Source organism: Phoxinus phoxinus (genome assembly GCF_949152265.1).
Source record: "Phoxinus phoxinus genome assembly, chromosome: 16".
NCBI lineage: Eukaryota > Metazoa > Chordata > Actinopteri > Cypriniformes > Leuciscidae > Phoxinus > Phoxinus phoxinus.
In genome coordinates, this window is record NC_136891.1 from 19,397,656 (window position 1) to 19,418,171 (window position 20,516).

Sequence of the window (20,516 nt, forward strand, 5' to 3'; positions counted from 1 at the left end):
AACAAACTGGACTAACCCGCACCACAACATAACAAACAGTGTTCCAGCCAATAACCGACAAGACGGATTTGGGGGTGGGGTTTGGGTTGTTAGTGCGCGGATGAGGAGGAGGGAGGGTCTAGCTAGCCTCCGTTTTGTTTGGCAATAGTTCGAACGTCAACAAGAAGTGACGTCACCCAGGATCGCTTAGAGAACCTTTAATGAACAAAGATGACAGCGTCATCCTGCACCAGACATGCAACTTCCATTGAGATGAATGGGAATGCCAGTGGATAGTATAACTGCAAAGACGAACAGATTACAAGTCTGATTGGCCGGCCTACTGTTTGAATTCTACTCACTACTGTAAAGTACTGTTTTAACAAGCCATACGCGAAGAAAACCACTGGTACTCCTCATCATCCTTGTCAAAAGCAGTTACAGGAAAGGCTACAACAGATCTGTCTGGCTGTTGTCAAGAGTTTGGCCATGTTTCAGGTTTGCCAGCAAAAACTCTGTTTATGAAAATCAGCTTATTTTTCAAGTACAGGGCAGCCTGCTTAGGCACCACGAGTACCTGTTTGCATAAGGTTAAGGGCAAAGTCCATTGAAATTACATAAAATAGCTAAGACAGCAGTATGATGCGATGACTGACTAGTCAACATCAATTTTGAGGTAAAAAGAGAGAAAAAAATTTATTTTGCATTTCCCAACTGAACAAACATTGTGTGTAAAAACAATATTAGTAGTGTATTCTGTTGAAAACAGTCACCTGAGCTCCAATTGACCCTTCGCAGTAAGTTTGATTGACAGGTGATCTGACCAATCATACTTCGCCATCCGCCTGTAATGGTCTTGAAAGCCACCAGAGGGCACTCCACATCAAACTATTATCACTCCCTCACAAACTACATTACCCATAACTGACTGCCCGGAATCATCACTGATTTCATTCACCTGTGTCTCATTACCTTGTTAGTCTCAGCCTATTTATACCATGTTCACTCATTCACTCATTGCGAAGGTTTGTTTCATACTGCAACTCCGAGCGTTTTCCCTGTTTTCTTGTCTTTTGGTTTTTTGGATTTCTTGCATTTCTTTCCCTGCCCTGGATTACTCTTTTGCCCCTGACCCCTGCCTGTTTTGTTTGTTTGTTTGTTTGTTTGTACGGACTGCCTGCCTGTGTTTGACCTTGCTTGTTATTTGGATTACCCCTTAAATAAACTGCATTTGGATTCTCCACCTTCATGTCTTGGAGCAGTTCATGACACCGCCATTTCGTCCGACAAAGCAGTCAGGAGAGTTAGTAGATTAACATGGGGGGATTTGATCTTGAAAAATGTGTGTAAAAAACAGTGTACTGACGCCTTTCGTGGTTAAAACAACATTCCTTCTTATGTTCATTCATGTTTATTTGATGCTATAAATGAACTAGAAGAAAGAGATGATCTGTTCACGAGCAGCATTTTTCACTGAGGCTCTACATCAATCTGTTAGACACATTAAAAAGCCACAAAACGGTATTTATTGTTTACATTTCTTTTTTAAAAATGACCAAATTTGAAAGGTGAGACTTTGTTTAATATGTTTAGTATAAGAAGTAACCGAAAAGTAACCTGGTCTGTCCTGTCTGTCAGTGTCCTCTCTGCTCCGCAATGTATTTTTCACTGCATGAGAACAGGGTGTGTGTGTGTGTGTGAGAGAGGGGCGTAGCTTGTCGGACATAGCGACAGTAACTAAGGGGGGCGGGTCTTTGTGAACGGTCAATTAGAGCCCAAATGCTGTTTAAAAACGTGTTGAATTCACTGGAGTAGGAAATGGGAGGTATTTGCATTCGCTGGTGATGCAGTGCTTGAGAGATCCTGTTTTCCTCTAAAACATTTTTGTTAGTTTGAGAACTGAACAAATAATTGTTTTAGGATTTCACTATGAGTGTAACAAAGTGTATCAAAATATTTTCAGTGAACTTGAACTATCCAATGCATAACTATTAAATATTAGTTTAAAATATTCAGTGAACACCAGTGCCACTCTCTCTAGTGCTGTAACTATGGAAACAGGCTCTTGCTTGCTAATTACTACATCTATTGTAGTTATGATGTCTGTATTTGTACTAAACTAATTGTGCTTTGAATAATTATTCATGCTCAAACTCTAGCTTTTCAAAAGTTGTGCAGTTTATAGTTTATTTGATCCGAAGCGCATGCTATTCATAAGTCCTTTTAAGCTACACTAGAATAACTTTGATGGAATTCCAGGGTAGTGGGCTTCCAGGAACACAATGGGCATCCACTGAAACCTTATGGGAATTCTGTAAAATGAGGGTGGGATGAAGGTTCCAGGCAATGCTTGATAAAGAGATAAAGGCATGAGTTACTTTTTGAAGATCATTAAAAGACAAGAAGTGCTTAGTGCTTAGCTTTGCTAAGTTGAAGAAAAAAACCTCCTTTAACAACCCGCTAAATCTGTCCAGTAATTATGAGTATAATAGGGCTGTGAATCGATCAAAAACTGTTAACTGTTAACAGCTTATGAAGCTGAGCTAACAGCTCAAGCATGTCAATCCTCAACTTACTGTTTCTTCTAAAAAAACATATTATTGTCTTGCAATGCAACTTTTATTTATTCGTAAACAGTATGTCTTAATGATGCATCTCATTTTAACAAGTAATTTTGCTTGAAATTTACATGAAAAAACATGAAATGTATTTCTCCATTGTAATGAGACATCAGGGCAGGTACTCGGGAACTGCTGACTGCTTGCTTTGCCAACTGCTGCGTCTTTTCTAACCTATTCAACTCAATGCACTGAAAGAACATGAGCTGCAGATACTGTCATCTGGCATTCAGGTGGTCCGCCACTCACAATATTTGCTTTTTTCAAGATCCATTACTTGATCACATTTGCAGTGAGAGTGCTGTCTGCTTCCCTGGAGTATCGCATAGCAAGACATTTGACAAGTGTCTACACTGAAGCTAGTTCTGGACAAGAACTATACATTTTTAAAGAGGAAGAAACCATCTGACATTCATGTAAACCACGTCACAGTTTATTTTTCACTTTACATATAGGGGTGGGTGGGTCCCAAATGATCCAATATACACTATGCACTTATACACCTATGTAGGTATGCACTATGTACTCAATCGTGCCGGTAATTTTTTTCATTCAACATCAGAGTCTGATAGACCCTCCCCCTCCTCTGTGTGATTAAAGGTGCGACAGTTTCGGTTAAATAAGTGCATCATCAGGTATTTAAAGTGTACTTTTTTATTTTGAATTTATTTGGAATTGTCACTGTGAAAACGTCTCAGGTTACGTATGTAACCATGGTTCCCTGAGAAAGGAACAAGATGCTGCATCGTATGACGACACTTTGGGGAACGCCTTCAGCGTGACAGTGCCTGAAGTACATGTACAACAAGTCTAATCCTGATTGGTGCTGCGTCGCTCCGTGACATGTGACGGCATAACGTGGAGGCTACAAAGGGAACCGGCAACACAGTTTTTTTTTTTTTCGCACAAAAAGCTTTCTCATCGCTTGATAAACGGTCACATGGACTTCACTGTTCATTCGTTAGCAAGAGGAGAACTGGCCGCGACTGAGTCTGGTTTCTCCAAAGTTTTTTTTTTCTCCATTCTGTCACCCGATGGAGTTTTGATTCCTTGCCACAGTTGGCTTTTGGCTTGCTTAGTTGGGGAACCTTAATATTCAACAATATTATTGATCTGGCTTACTTAAAGGAGAACTCCAGGCATTTTTTAAGTTAATCTTGATAGTTATACCTTTGTGAGTTCTGTCTATAGAAGAAAAAAAACGAACCGGATTGGTGCTTGCAACACGGAGCTGCTACCGCTATGGCCCAGAGCTCCCACTCAGCTAAAACGGCAGTTATGGGGGCATATTCATAAAGAGTGTTTTTGTTGCCTCTTAACAGACACAAAATGCAATTAAAATGTCTGTCCAACATGAACAGGGTCCTTACATGACAACAATGCGTTTAGCAATTTAGCCATTGTTTAAATCACCTAAATAGTGTTTTAGACGGCTAGCTGTAGTCTCGCGCTGAAGTCCCGTGGGAACTCAGTTGTAGCCGGGAAAAGGTAAAGAGAAGTGTGCAGGTGGAGGAGCGTCGTGTGTGTGAAGAGTGATGATCGGAGTTGCTCACAAGTGAAGAAGAAATGGTTCGTAACGTATCTATGGAGAATATAGAAGATTTTGAACACATGGAAGAGGCTTTTGAGTTTGATGGTCGTCCTTATTTATTCAAACCCGAGTATACAGACGAAGAACTAGCCTCACACTCTTCAGTCAACAATACCTTTTTCCGGCTACAACGGGAGTTCCCACGGGACTTCAGCGCGAGACTACAGCTAGCTGTCTAAAACACTATTTAGGTGAGTTGGAGCTCGGGGCATTAGCGGTAGCAGCTCCGTGTTGCAAGCACTAATCCGGTTCGTTTTCTATAGACAGTACTCACAAAGATATAACGATCAAGATTAACTTAAAAATTGCCCGGAGTTCTCCTTTAAGCCTAATTGCTCCACTAAGGAGTCGGCCATCTTGAAAAATGGCCGCCATCTTGAAATTTCAAATGGCTCGGACAGAGTTCTCCTTTAAGGTGCACGATGACGCAATTTTCTTCTAGACACAAACTTTGTTGTATTATTTTCATGTTATCACTGTGAAGCTGCTTTGATACAATCTGTATTGTAAAAAGCGCTATATAAATAAAGGTGACTTGACTTGACTTGGACTATTTTAGCGATGTCTTTACTATCTTTTCTGGGCTGGCAGATGAAATTACATAGCAGCCTATGAAGGAGTAAGACAGCTCTCAGATTTCATCAAAAACATCTTAATTTGTGTTCCGAAGATGAGCGAAAGTCTTACGGGGTTGGAACAACATAAGGGTGAGTAATTCCTGACAGAATTTTCATTTTTGGGTGAACTAGCCCTTTAAGTGTGAATTCCAGCAATGAAGCACTGGGCAGTTAACTGGGTCCAACAGACGTCACCTGCACCATAAAGTAAAGACTCTCCACTCACTTCAAGGCATAACATTTCCTCGTGGACAACCTTCAAGACAACCTCAGCAGAAAGACCTGCATTTAGGAGCTGGTCCCCCTCAGGGGCAAGACCCACAGCTTCTATATCTGCGGGCGGGGGTTATATATATTGTGCATACGGCCTGCGTGAGGAGGTCCCTCCTGCCCAGAATCTCCCATCGTCTAGGATGCCTACTATATCCAAAATCCATACTTGGGCCAGCCAGAAAGGGGCTACAAGTAGAAGACGGACCTCGTCCTGGCGAACTCTTTCTAGAGCTCCCGGGAGCAGAGACCTTGGGGCTCGATAGTGGAGGAGAGTATGGCTTTTTCCAGGATCTCCTCACCTCCGGTTCCATCTGTGATCCCCACGGGACCCGAGGCAGCCCGTGGCTTCATAGATGGAGTGCAAACCTGACCGCTTTTATCAAACAAAGCCAGGAGGGAGCGGAGCATCCTCAAAGGAGGCTGTTCACAGTGCGCAGAGTCAGCCCTCTCGAGAGCTGACCGTGTGTGCTCCACTCCCATTCACAAAACTCATGTGAATGATGTCCGCCCATGATGTAACGTGGACAAGGAGGAACACTAAACTGCTGCTACTCACTTGCCATTTTTTTCACTAAAAGCTGTTATTTTGTATGGCCTACGGGACAAACACCAAAGGACTCACACACACATGCTGTTTTCTTCCTTTGTAGCTTCCGTATTATGCCGTCACACAGAGCGACGCAGCACCAATCAGCATTTGACCCTCAAAAGGGAACACTACCTGCGCTGTATATACTACAAAACAACATAGTGCATAAGTATGCAAATTGGGACCCACCTTAAGGTGTCTTCAAGGAAGTCTAATTCAATTGCTAATAGTTATCTTTTAAAAAAAAAGACTCCTAAATTCCATGGATTTCATCCTACATCAAAAATGAGGGTAAAATCTGGATTTATAAAGGTAAAAATTGACATACAAACGTTCTTATGTGTAAAACTTTTTGTGCCCATAGTTACCAATTAAAATAATCCAACATTGTTTATTAAAATGTAAAGATAAATAGAGAATCATGTTCAGAATGAGATGATAATATTACATAATAATAATAATAATTCATTACATTTATATAGCGCTTTTCTGGACACCCAAAGCGCTTTACATAGAAGGGGGGGATCTCCTCAAACACCACCAATGTGCAGCATCCACCTGGATGATGCGACGGCAGCCATATTGCGCCAGAACGCCCACCACACACCAGCTTACTGGTGGAGAGGAGACAGTGATGAAGCCAATTAGTATATATATAGGAGGATGATTAGGAGGCCATGATGGACAGAGGTCACTGGGCAAATTTGGCCAGGATGCCGGGATTACACCCCTACTCTTTCGAAAGACATCCTGGGATTTTTAATGACCACAGAGAGTCAGGACCTCGGTTTAACGTCTCATCCGAAGGACGGCGCTCTTTTGTCAGTATAGTGTCCCCATCACTATACTGGGGCGTTAGGACCCACACAGACCACAGGGTGAGCGCCCCCTGCTGGCCTCACTGACACCTCTTCCAGCAGCAACCTGTTTTTTTCTCAGGATGTCTCCCATCCAAGTACTAACCAGGCTCAGCCCCGCTTACCTTCAGTGGGCAACCAGTCTTGGGCTACAGGGTGATATGGCTGCTTTACATGCGTAAAGGAGTAATACAACTGCTTTGTGATATTTTGTCACATTATGGTTATGAATTCCTGGAAAAACTGTGCGTGTGTGCGCGTGTGTGCGTGCGTGCGTGCGCGTGTGTGTGCGCGTGTGTGCGTGCGTGCGCGCGCGTGTGTGTGTGTGTGTGTGTGTGTGTGTGTGTGTGTGTGTGTGTGTGTGTGTGTGTGTGTGTGTGTGTGTGTGTGTGTGTGTGTGTGTGTGTGCGCGTTTGTATTCAGGCATTCTGGTATTCCCTACATTATGGGGACAAAATGTCCGTGTTTGTTTTATAAATCATAACATTTCGGAAACCGTTGTACATTCACATTTAGGATCATTCAACACACATCTTTATAAATTATCCCGCAGATGTTTTTAAAACATTTGATGCCATGAAAGACCCTTCTTGGAGCGCTCATTGTAGCAACTTGTAAACACAAGTTTGTTCGGCTAAAAATCTGTACTGCCTGAAAATTGCCAGACATTCAGATTATATATTGCTGTTTTGAGATAGCAATAGCCATTTTTGTGTGCAATATGCATCAGATGGTCTGTGGGCAGTTCGTGACCATGAGGCGGAGATTAGCTTTAGCGGGTCCTTCGAGCTCATTAAATGAGGGTCATGCAAGAACCCCCAAGGTCAAGATGCCCTTCTCAGCTCACAGCTCAGTTCTAATACAGAGACATGAACCAAATGGACTTTCATTGGCAGCAGCTGTACACTTGTTTATTTGAGTGTGATCTGCCTCCAAGTAATTGAAGGAAAAGCCTGTCGATGTTTGCTGAGAGCATTTTAATTAGCCGTCTCACTGCATCCAAATGAGCACTCGTGGAGTGATGAAGCAATTTTGAGTCAATTAGGAAATGAGTAATTTTTCCCTACAAGGGGTAAGCATTCATCACATTGGTAGCAGGTTCTTGGAGGGCTTGTTTTGTGAAGTGCTTGCTTTGTGTAGGAGTTTAGAGATTAGTGAAAAAAAGAGAAATGTTCTCAGAGTAAAACACTTACAGCCCTGCATTATTTTTATTCCTCGCTGTCTCTACCACTCTGCTGCTCTGCCGCCTGTAATTCCCTTTTTGGCTTTGATAAGATTGGGATTCTTGGGATTTCTTCCTTTAAGATATTGCTGTGTGATGAGATACCTGCAAAATGCCTCCCAGATGATTACTGTTGACAGAGAGACAATGGGAGGGAATGGAAGCTGTCATTTGACCCAAGTAGGGCATCAGACTTCAGTCAGTGCTGCCATCTGCTGGTGTGTAAACATTGTCATAAGATTGATGAAAACATTCGCTAGTCTATATGCTAATCATTTTTGCAAATGAATTTCTCCATAGCATAATAGGTTACTGGCAAATCAAGATATTTATCATGTATTGTAAGCAATTATTCATATGCTGAGCGCTTTAGTCAGGAATTGCTTCAAGCTTTTTAGTTGTTCACATTTTTACAAGGTCATAGTATGAAACATCTGGTAACACTTTATTTCCATACTCCACTTTAGACATTCTGCAATAACAATAAGTAACTTTAAAACTACATGTCAACTAGCAGTCATTGTATTAGTAAACTGTCTGCTTAATATCTGCTAACTAAAGGAGTTGATTGAGACGCACCCTTAGTCTAGATAACCAAAAATTAAAACTAAAATACTGACACTTGTAAATGAGACTTTTAATACAAAAGAGACAAAAAACAAGGACTGGTAAACACAGCCCTAACCATCTGTGTGTAACATTTTTGTCACAATCTGCCATTGCCTGTATGCTATTCCAGTATAGTAACCTTTGAGGAATTTATTCTTGATTACTGAGAGAAACTTGATTATTAAAGAAAATCTAACATGAGAGACAAAACACAGACCTATTCCTGCTGTGTTTCTCTGCATGGCTTTAAAGGCCAGCTCTGGCCAGTTTATATACCCTTGTAAGCTTACAAGTCTCTCCTGACCTTGCTTTCCTCTCGTACGAGCCTAGCAGTTCTTTGGATAAGGTGGGTGTTCACAGGATTAGCTGAATTGACCTCCTTCCTTTCATGGTGGAAAACACACGGGCAGATCTTTAGTTGATTTTTTTCTTGAGGCTGGAGGTCCCTTCGGAGCCTAGGAGAGGGAACATACTGGTACACTTTCACTAGCCAGGTGACAGTCTCCTTGTTTACTCAATTTATCAGCATTCTCAGCAGTGGCCATGTGAAGAGTTTGAACTGATGCCAGATACAGTCTTAATCACAGAGTGCAAACTAATGATTTTCATTCAGTTAGCTGAATGTCGATGCTCATTTTAATGTCTAAACAGATTAATTAGGGTTAAATACAAAACAAAATTAATAATATAAATGCCACATTCAAAAATAAAATTTGAACTGTTTCTCTGGGATGTAACAATGAATTGGAAGAAGAGATTTAGCAAATATGCACATTTAAGAAGATGAATGCCTTCATCTTCTAAGAAAACAGTTCTACCAGAAAGACTCAGGAGGCAAAATGACGTAACAAAGCATACATTTATTAACAGCCCAGCAAGTATTGTTTTATAAAGTTCTTTGGCGTAGGCGTAGGCCCTGTCCGTAGCTCGCAATCCGAGGGTAATGGAGTCTGCATTTCCTGCCTGAAGACGAAGGCAGGGGCGCAGCTGACCCCCGGGGAGGTATGGGAAGGGACCATCCTGGTGGTGGTGGGGAGGAGGATGGAGGTGAATGTTGGCGTCAGCATCTGCAAACTCATGTGTAAGTACCGATCTTTTATACTACGAGTATTAGAACACGATTGGTTAGATGAGAAGGTAATAAACGTAACAATTGAGTATTCCTGGCAGAACTTACGCTAAAACTTTCATACCTAAAACACAGATGAATGATCTTGCACCCAGAGGTACATCCAAATTGCCAAATCCATTGATTGTGCATCCAAAAATTTTTTAATTCCAATCGAATCAATTCCAATCATTATAAGAGATATTGCAACAGTTTAACTTGATTAAAATGCACAAGCATGATTTTGAGGAACACAACCTAAGCGCAACATACTGTATGCTAACCAAAAAAATTACATATACCTGACTACTCGCCTTCCTATGCCTACCTTCATCGTCCTCTTCCAGAGACTCGTTTAATCTGACCTGTTATCTTCATCGTGCTTGTCTTCAACCCAGCTAAGTGTGACTGTCATTTGAACTGCTTATGCTATTCACTCACCTGTGTGAAGATCTCCCAGATCACCACCAACCCTTTAATAAAGACGTTTCCCTCCGTGTCTTCTCTACTATTGCATGACAGAAGACCAGACCACAACAAAAAAACAGCACTATGAGCCTTTTCCTCACCCCTAGCAATCCTGCAAATCAGTTTATATCCATTTTTCAGGATGGTCGTTCAATCGAGGATTCCGTAAAATAATGTTTCCCTCACTGTTGGTGAGGTCGAAGAAGATGCCAGTTCCACTCAGTCGCTTACTCTCCAGTCCACTTCAACCATCCTGGCACCAGAGTTTTTTTCCATCGCACCAATACACACCACAGAACTCTCCCAAGTCCTTCGCCATCTTCACTCCCCACGCGAGCACGAGAGTCAAGAGTCCCGGCTTTTGTGTTTAAAGATGAATGTATAAGTGCAAAACTATTGGTCATTGCCCGTGTTTGTCAACTGGTGCTTGTGCAAATGTTTCAATGAACCCATATGGTCGGCACTCCATGCAGTTTGCATACTATTCTCTATTGGAAATAAAATAGTTCTGGTCTGTCAATTGTCAGAGATAATGAAAAGGTGCCTTTAGTAATACCACCTGCAACCAACTAGCAAGTAGCACATAGAAAACCATGATTTGCGCCTCTGGCATATATATATATATATATATATATATATATATTTATCCCTTTAATATGTCTCGCATCAACTTCTTGTTTCAACAGTCAAGCCATTTCATGGTGTCTTTTATTCCATAGGCTAATCAGTTTTCTTGGATATTTCAAGTCTTTTCATCAGCCTGAAGCTAAAACAATAGAGGCTGTTAGCTTTGACCCAGTACCTTTTCTCCTCCTTCAGAAAGAAAAGTTTTTTTTCTCTTTTCTTATGGGACTTTACCTTAGCAGACCCACACCAAGCAGACATCTGACAGCTCTGATCCAGAATGAGAGCGAAACACCAAAGCTCCGCCCCTGGCTCAGGGAGAGAGTGTTTCAGCTGTATTACTGTGTGTATAGTTCTCCTCCTCATCTGTCCTTTAGATTTATGAAGTGCAAGGGCTGTGCTGTTAGCTCTCGGCAGACTCCCCGACGTGTGTTTAAACTAGATCATATCGGAGAAGCAGACACCACTAGAATACCAATGGATGTGGATGTAAAAGCAAAGACAAGGCGTCAAAGGCTCACTTGAATGTAGGAAGAGCTAAACATAAAACAGTAAAAAAAAAAAAAAAAACACTTTTTAGTTTTGTGGGCTATCATTCACTGACATCTAAAAAAATGGTCAGAGAATGTGCGAGACTTCTGATTCATTAGCTGCTATGCAGGGCCATCCCAAGAATGGTTAGCTATAATGCAACATAACAACCTGTTGTTGTACAGTTGAAATCACTTGCACAATTTACAAATGGCTGTGGCCACGCTTACGTAAAAAAAAAAAAAAAAACACAAATATACATCAATATGAATCTAGATGTTTACGTTTTTGAAGAAACTATTAATAGTAGTACTCGCAGCAACAGTGCTAGCGTGTTGTGGGTGGTTGTGAGGGCATTGCTATATAGGTTCTAAGGTGTTCCTGGGTGGTTGCTTTCTTGTCAAAGTTAAAAGACCCCACTTTTTACGGTACGTTCACACGGGGCGTGAGCGTCAACGCTTCCCATTGACTTTGAATGGGTGACGTCAAGCGTTGCCGAAATGAATTGTGGATCCGTCGGCGGCACTTCACTGGCGTTGCTCGCGGCAGAAGTTGAGAATTTTTCAACTTCTGTCGCGAGCAACGCCAGTGAATCGCCGCAGGCGGAAGCGTCAGCCAATCAGGATCGCTCTATGCAAATACAGTAGCCAGGCGGCAGCCAATCACATTCATCACGTTCATCCTGTCATTCCTGTCTAATTTCATTGGCTGACGCTGCTATGACCATGGCGTCGTGCCAAACTTCAGCCACGCCTTCCGTCAAGCGTTGACGCTCACGCCCCGTGTGAACGTACCGTTAGTCTTTATGATATTCTGGTCAGACCATATGGATTGGATCCCTCCTTCAATGTAAGTCTATAGGACTTTTTTTTTGTTGCTGTTTTATCCTCTACTAGTTAAAAATCATCTAGTCTAAGTTTAATTATTTATGCATAATAGCACACCTCTGCTTAACAAGCCACATTACTTGATGTACTGTATCACTCATGTCCATAGCCGATGTACCCAAACACGGACAGAACCAGCGGAGATGAAGGAGCTTGGAGGCTGGACAGAACCAGCGGAGATGAAGAAGCTTGGAGGCTGGACAGAACCAGTGGAGATGAAAGACAGAACCAGTGGAGGAGGAAGGGCAACAGGTGGAAACCAGTGAGTCCAATAATACAGGTGGGAAGTCATGCCGGGATGGGAAAGACATGGTGACAGGCTTGAGCTCTGGGATGAATATGGCTGCCGGTTCTAGCTCAAGGATGAACATCTCCACTGCCGGCTCTGGCTCTTTGTCAATGGTGGGCGAGTGGCAGTCCTTCTCCAAATCACCCATGGTAAAAGAGGAACCACTCATTAATTAATAAAATGAATATATCTCCCACGATGATTCAATTCAATTCAAGTTTATTTGTATAGCGCTTTTCACAATACACATTGTTTCAAAGCAGCTTTACAGAAAATGCATTTCAAAAATACACACAAAATACAGTTAGTTAATCATGAAATTTAGGGCATAACATATCGCCGGCGTTGGGTCGTCTCTTCACAGGCGTCGAGTCGTCTCATCACAGGCGTTGGGGCATCTGAAGTCTCCATGAGAGGCTGGATACATAACTGGAGCTGACAAACTCTATTTGAGTTATCTCGGGACAGGCGTCCCGAGATAACAACAAAAAAGGCAGATGGGAAATAATTAGCGTAGCTGCTGTTCATAATATGAATGCATTTGATCTGATTTAACTGTAGTATAAAAGGTATGAGATGCATCATGTGAATGCTTGGCTAAAGAGATGCGTCTTTAATCTAGTTTTAAACTGGGAGAGCGAGTCTGAGCCTCGGACAATATCAGGAAGGCTATTCCAGAGTTTAGGAGCTAGATGTGAAAACACCCTCCCTCCTTTAGTGGACTTAGTTATCCTAGGTACGACCAGGAGCCTCGAATTTAGCGATCTTAAAGAGCGCGATGGAATATATGGCGATAGAAGATCTCTTAAATACACAGGAGCTAAACCATTTAGGGCTTTATAGGTCAGTAACAATACTTTGTAATTGATACGGAACTTAATAGGTAACCAGTGTAGAGATGATAAAATTGGTGTTATATGATCATATTTTCTTGACTTAGTAAGAACTCTAGCAGCTGCATTTTGGACTAACTGTAGCTTGTTTACGGAGGATGCAGGACAACCAGCTAATAAAGCATTACAGTAATCTAGTCTCGAGGTCATGAATGCATGAACTAACTTTTCTGCATCAGAAACTGATAGCATATTACGTAGCTTAGCAATGTTTCTAAGGTGGAAAAAGGCTGTTCTTGTGACATTTGAAATATGATTTTCAAAAGACAAGTTGCGGTCTAGTATAACACCCAGGTCTTTTACTGTAGAGGATAAAGTAACAGGACGTCCATCTAGATTAAGGTTGTATTGTAAGAGGTTTTGTGGGCAGTTTTTTGGACCAATCAGTAATACCTCCGTTTTATCTGAATTTAATAGAAGAAAATTACACGTCATCCAATATTTTATATCTTTAACACACTCTGTCATTTTAGATAATTTAGTGTTATCATCTGGTCTAGATGAAATATATAATTGAGTGTCATCGGCATAACAGTGGAAACTTATTCCATGTTTTCTTATAATATTACCAAGTGGCAGCATATAAATTGAGAATAGCAGGGGGCCTAATACAGATCCCTGCGGCACTCCATAATTTACTGACGTTATCTTTGATTTTTCCCCATTTAAATGGACAAAATGGTAACGGTCTGATAGGTACGATCTAAACCAGCTTAATGCCTGTCCCTGAACACCAGTGTAATTTTGAAGTCGATCTAAGAGTATTTTATGATCTATAGTGTCAAACGCAGCACTAAGATCGAGTAAAACTAGTATTGAGATACAGCCTTGGTCAGAAGCTAAAAGTAAATCATTTGTAATTTTAACCAGCGCAGTTTCTGTGCTATGATGTGGCCTGAATCCAGACTGAAACTTTTCATAGATATCGTTTTCTTGCAAGAAAGAGCACAATTGAGCGGACACAACTTTTTCTAGTATTTTAGACATAAATGGAAGATTTGAAATGGGTCTGTAATTTGCTAGGTTATTTGGATCTAATTGTGGTTTCTTAATAAGAGGTTTTATAACTGCCAGCTTGAATGTTTTTGGAACATGTCCTAAAGATAGAGACGAGTTAATAATATTGAGAAGAGGCTCTTCCACTACAGGTAACACTTCTTTCAGTAGTTTAGTGGGTATTGGATCTAATAAACATGTTGTTGGTTTAGATGCAGTGATAAGTTTATTTAGCTCTTCCTGTCCTATAGTTGTAAAGCTCTGTAGTTGTTCTTGAGGGGCAATAATTGAGGCTGAATCATAAGACGCTGTCAAAGATTGTACATTTACAATTGTGTTTCTGATGCTTTCTATTTTCTCAGTGAAGAAATTCATGAAATCATTACTATTAAAATGTAACGGAATATTTTGTTCAGGTGATGTCTGTTTATTTGTTAATCTAGCCACAGTGTTAAATAAAAACCTTGGATTGTTTTGGTTATTTTCTATTAGTTTGCGGAGATGCTCAGCCCTGGCTGCTTTTAGAGCCTTTTTATAACGTGACATACTGTCTTTCCACGCGATTCTAAAGACCTCTAAATTAGTTTGTTTCCATTTGCGCTCTAAGTTACGAGTTTCTCTCTTGATAACATGCGTAGCACTGTTGTACCATGGTGCTTTAGTTTTCTCTCTAACCTTTTTTGAATCTAATTGGTGCAACAGCTTCTAATGTACTAGAGAAAATGATGCTCATACTGCTAGTCATTTCCTCTAGCTCATCTGTTAGTTTGGGTTCACTGAGGAGCGGAGATAGATCAAGTAAGCTATTCAAGAATCTATCTATAGTAGTTGGAAGGATTGTTCTGCCTGGTCGATAACGTGGCGCAACATGACACATTTCAGCCGTACGTAGTATGCAAGTTACCATGTAATGATCAGTGACATCATCACTTTGCGGTATAATATCTATATCGGTTGGATCGGTTCCATATGATATAATTAAATCTAGAGTATGATTAAGACGATGAGTGGGACCACTAACGTTTTGCTTGACCCCAAAGGAGTTTAATAAATCTGTAAACGCAGCTCCTAACGCATCATTTGTGTTATCAACGTGTATGTTGAAATCTCCAACAATTATTGCCTTATCGACATTGACTAATAGATCTGAGAGAAAATCTGCAAACTCTTTTAGGAAATCAGCGTAAGGCCCTGGCGGTCTATATACGGTAGCCAAGGCTAGAGATAATAAGGATTTCTTTCTTACATCTAGGAGCGTAACATTTAGAACAAGTACTTCAAACGAATTAAACCTGTGGCCTGTTTTCTGAGTAACATTAAGAATATCTCTATAGATTGTTGCAACACCGCCGCCACGACCAATCAGACGGGGCTCATGCTTATAACAGTATCCTGGTGGAGTGGACTCATTAAGACCGAAATAATCATTTGGTTTAAGCCAGGTTTCAGTAAGGCAGAGTACATCGAAGCTATTATCAGTGACCATTTCATTTACAATAACCGCCTTAGGTGTAAGCGATCTAATGTTTAGAAGACCTAGCTTTAGAAATTGTTTTTGTTCACTAATATTGAGATTTTCTGGTTTAATCACAATTAGATTTTTCTTAGATCCTACAGTAGATTTATTGTTTGGCCTCACTAAACGAGGAATAGACACAGTTTCTATATAGTGTTCTACACTGGTACTTATATCAATTAATTTGGGACAGCAAAGAATGTGATTTGGACTTTGACTTACTAGTCATATGGTGTGTAACGTCTTGGAGATGTTGTCCGACAGAACAGCCGCTCCGATTCTGCTGGGGTGCAGGCCATCAGCACGGTAGAGCCTAGGTCGCTCCCAAAACAGATTCCAATTATTTACAAAGAGCAGTCTCTGTTCATTACACCATGACATTAACCATTCATTTAGTGCAAACAATCTACTGAACCTTTCTTGTCCTTGTCGGTACGTGGGAAGCGGTCCAGACACGACGATCTTTGCTTCAGGCGATGTTCTGCGTACCGTCTCGATCAGGCTCCTGTAGTCCCTCTTCAGAACCTCCGTCTGCCGCAGCCTGATGTCGTTCACCCCCGCGTGCAGCACGACAGCTCCGACGCGCTCGTCACCGTTCAGGATCTCGGGGACCTGCGCAGCGACATCGAGAACACGAGCACCAGGAAAGCAGTGAGTGCGCACCATACATTTACCTGAGGTAGCGCGGACATGCCGGACCATGGAACTGCCGATGATCACAGCGTCGTCGCGTTCCGTCTCGCGAAGAGGGGAGAAGCGGTTCCGGGTGGAGATCTCGAAGACCGGGAGGGGCGGAGAGGTCCTTGCTCTGGTCCTGGCTCGTGTCTTCCGCTGTGGCATCATCCAGGGTCCATGGTGCTGTGTCGGTGCCGGGGTGAATGAGGGCAGGGATGCTCGGGTCCTGTGCAGAGAAATACACGGAGTAGAGGAGGCCGGAGTCGAAAAGTTACTAACCACTGACTTGTGAGCATCGGCGCGTGATGCTTCAAGCGCTGATCGTCGGTCTCGCAGCTCGGCCTGCCTCCCCAGCAGATCACGGATCTGCTTCTCCACGGACTCCAGCTCCAACCGCACCGAATGCAGCTCAAACGTGTCCTCACCTGCACTCAGAGGTAGACACACATACGATGTATTCGCCATTATGACAGATGAACAATAAATTAGCAGTGATGCTACCAATATCACTACTAATTTAGGACTGAAATCATGGATAGAACCCGTATCCTTCCAGTGATTCGAGTGTAAATAAGACGGTCGATAGGCGAGACCACGCGTGCAAATGTTAGCGGGCTAACTTAACGTTAGAGATAACGGAAGTTCGGAAAGTTGGAAATAACCAGCGATATCAAAGCAATCCGATTGTTTTTTATAGAGAGTAGTATCGGAGATATGTTCACACGCTCACAAACTAACAGTTAAGCGATTCGAAACACAAACTCCAAATACAACCAAAGCGGTTCGAACACAGACACAAACTTCAAACACAAACAAGCGATTCGAAGGACAAGCACAAACACAAACTTCAAACACAAACAAGCGATTCGAAGCACAAGCACAAACACAACTTCAAACACAAACAAGCGATTCGAAGCACAAGCACAAACACAAACTTCAAACACAACAAGCGATTCGAAGCACAAGCACAAACACAAACTTCAAACACAACAAGCGATTCGAAGCACAAGCACAAACACAAACTTCAAACACAACAAGCGATTCGAAGCACAAGCACAAACACAAACTTCAAACACAACAAGCGATTCGAAGCACAAACACAAACTCCAACACAAACAGAGCGATTTCAGTGATTCGAGTGTAAATAAGACGGTCGATAGGCGAGGCCACGCGTGCAATGCTAGCGGGCTATCGTTAGAGATAGTAACGGAAGTTCGGAAAGTTGGATATAACTAGCGATATCAAAGCAATCCGATTGTTTTTTATAGAGAGTAGTATCGGAGATATGTTCACACGCTGGAAAAATAGAAAATGCTCGTTTCTAAATGAGTGTAAAGAACAAAATCAACGATTTATGAATCAAGTCGACGGAGCTTCAAATACAAACACAGCGCTCACTCGCGACGCATGCGCATGAATGATGAACGATGATCACCAACTAAAAACAGAATCTGTCTTATTAAATGTTTATTCAGTCCTGTATAAAAAAGGTAACACTTTATTTCGATTGTCCACTTTAGACATTCTACTAAGTATAAGTACCTTTACCAGTCAGAGTTAGAAGACTGTCTTCTTAATATCTGCTTACACTTTATTTTGATTCTCCCCAAAAGACATTCTATTAACTAAGTCTGTAATTCTGCAACTACATGTCAACAAACTCATTCTACTAAACCTAGGGGTTTGGTTTGACCCGCAGCTGACCTTCAATGGCCACATTAAACACATTTGCAAAACCTCCTTCCACCATCTTCGAAACATCTCCAAACTTCCCTTCTAACTCTTCCAGATGCAGAGAAACTTGTTCATGCCTTTATTTCCACCAGGCTGGACTACTGCAACGGACTCTTCATTGGGATTTCTGGCAGAAATATCCAGAAGCTACAATACATCCAGAATAGCGCTGCCAGAGTCCTAATGAGAGTCCGAAAATATGATCACATAACTCCCATTCTACACTCACTGCACTGGCTCCCTGTTTCATTCCGGATCGACTAAAAATCCTCCTGCTCACACAAAAATGTATCACCGGACATGTGCCACCGTATCTACAAGAACTCATCACTTTGAAATCCCCCCACACCCTCAGATCATCAGACCACCTGCTTCTTCAGGTCCCCACCACCAGGCTTCGTACCATGGGGACCGAGCTTTCTGTTCAGCTGCACCGTAGCTTTGGAACCACCTCCCGAGTGAGCTGAGAGGAGTACAGAGCCTGGACACTTTTAAAGCATAACTGAAGACTTTTTTATTCAGAAAGGCTTTTATGTGCTGACTGTTTTTATTTTCTGTAGTTACAGTCGTTCTCCTGTGTAGCACTTTGAGATTCTTCGGAATGAAAAGTGCGTTATAAATAAAATAAAATCTATTATTATTATTAAACCAAACTCTAACACCTAGTATTCTAGTACAGTCTACTAATACTCTTATGAGAGTTAGATGGCATGTACTGTAGTTGCAAAGTTAATTATAGTTAGGAGAATGTCTAAAGTGGACAATTGAAATAAAATGTAACCAAAAATGTAATTATAATAATAATTAAACAAAAAGTCTTGTGTCTGATGAGCGAGGTTCAAAAACTCACTGGTGTGGTCCTCAGGGGAGCGATCATCCTGGGTGAGGTGGAGACAAGCTAGATCCATTTTTGGTCCAGTATTCTGTCATGGCAGAGTCAGGAAAGGAAAAGGGGGATACACAAGATAATGAGGAACTAAACAAGACACGTGATAATGATGTGAAATCATGGTAACAAACTAGCAAATGAGTTAAATTCTCCCCACTTTTGTCCTAACGCTTCGTTCTTCATTCATCTCTTTGCAATCTAAAGCCTGAGAGCATTTACCAGTGAATCAATGAGAAATTAATCAGAGTGGACATACAAGCAGCCTGTACAAAATGTGCTCACAAACTTTTAGACTAAAGGCAAAAAAAAAGCAAAAAAAAAAAAACATTAAGACACGTGTGCACTGAAGTTGTGTTTCAAGAACATCAGTAAAGATGTGAATTTTTTTTTCAATCAAAACTATAGCATAGTATTTTTTTCCTTTACTCATGAAGTTATTTTTTTCTTTACTATACTTTGATTGCTTTAAATAAAACACATCATGTTTTTTTTTCTGACATAGGAAACCAACTGGAAAGCAACGAGTAGCCAAACATTTTTTATTATATATTATTTACTTTAGGACTTTCTTAATTCTGTGTCAGTTACGGTTGTAATAAAGAATAAATAAAAAAAATCAGGATTTAATCTCAGAAGTTAGTTTTTATTAACAAGGAACTCAAAATGAAATAGCCTACTCAGACAGCTTATGACATAAAATAGATATGTGATGAACAGACCAACATTTGAAATTTAAACCACATTCTTTTATTTACAGAGCTAGTCTTTTTCTTTCTTACAATTTGAATTATATCACAAATACCACAAATTGAATGGATTTATGACAATTGTATGACAATTTCATGACAATTTTATGACAATTTTATTTTTTCTTTCATTTTCTGACTACAGCTGCACCATGGCAAAATACAAATTAGATAATTAAGTAATAATGAAATTGACAGAATGTTTTTTGTGCTTTGTTTAGTTTTTTTTAACAATTTTTTTTTAATCAAAACAAGTTTAATATGGAACCAGAAATGGAAACAGAACAGATGATATCGTTATCATGTAAAAAAGAAAGGGTAATCAAATACATAGTTAAAATTGAATATGCTGTAATTGTGGAATTTTTATTTCTAGGAAATATTCACATCATTAAAATTGCACCGTAATGTCACTGTGACAATCAGCGGCTGGAGTGCCCGCTTGAGCCACTGGGGGGCACTCCTTCTCTAGTTTTCTTTCCTCTTTATGTTTTACCCTGGACTGATTATGGTTGATTTTATGCACCTGTGTTTTATTATCTTGTTTAGCGCACCTGTCTTAAGCCTGAGTGGCCCTTTGTACCGGGGCTCAGTATTGTATGTGTCTGACTGCATTACCTAGCCTTGTTCCAGTTTCCTAGTATTCTAGTGTTTCGGTTCCCTGTTTATCTGCCTGTTCCCTGTTCCCTGTTCCCGGTTTCCCGTTTGCCTTATCCCTGCATGGATTTGATGTTTGTTTGGACTGCTTACCTGGTTTTGACTTCTGCCTGTTATCTCATACCTGTTTCTGGATCTTCCTCTCAAT

At 41.1% G+C, this 20,516-nt stretch overlaps 1 protein-coding gene across 1 annotated transcript in view; it reads right to left on the reverse strand.

Moving 5' to 3' along the window:
* Positions 1-16,948, reverse strand: part of LOC307012476 (uncharacterized protein) — a 102,722-nt gene extending 85,774 nt beyond the window's left edge. Inside the window, exon 1 of the mRNA XM_079639180.1 lies at positions 15,890-16,948. Coding sequence (XP_079495306.1) covers positions 15,893-16,807 — 915 coding nt within the window. The 5' untranslated portion in view covers positions 16,808-16,948 and the 3' untranslated portion in view covers positions 15,890-15,892. The remainder of the gene's footprint in view (positions 1-15,889) is intronic.
* Positions 16,949-20,516: the final 3,568 nt, after the last annotated feature.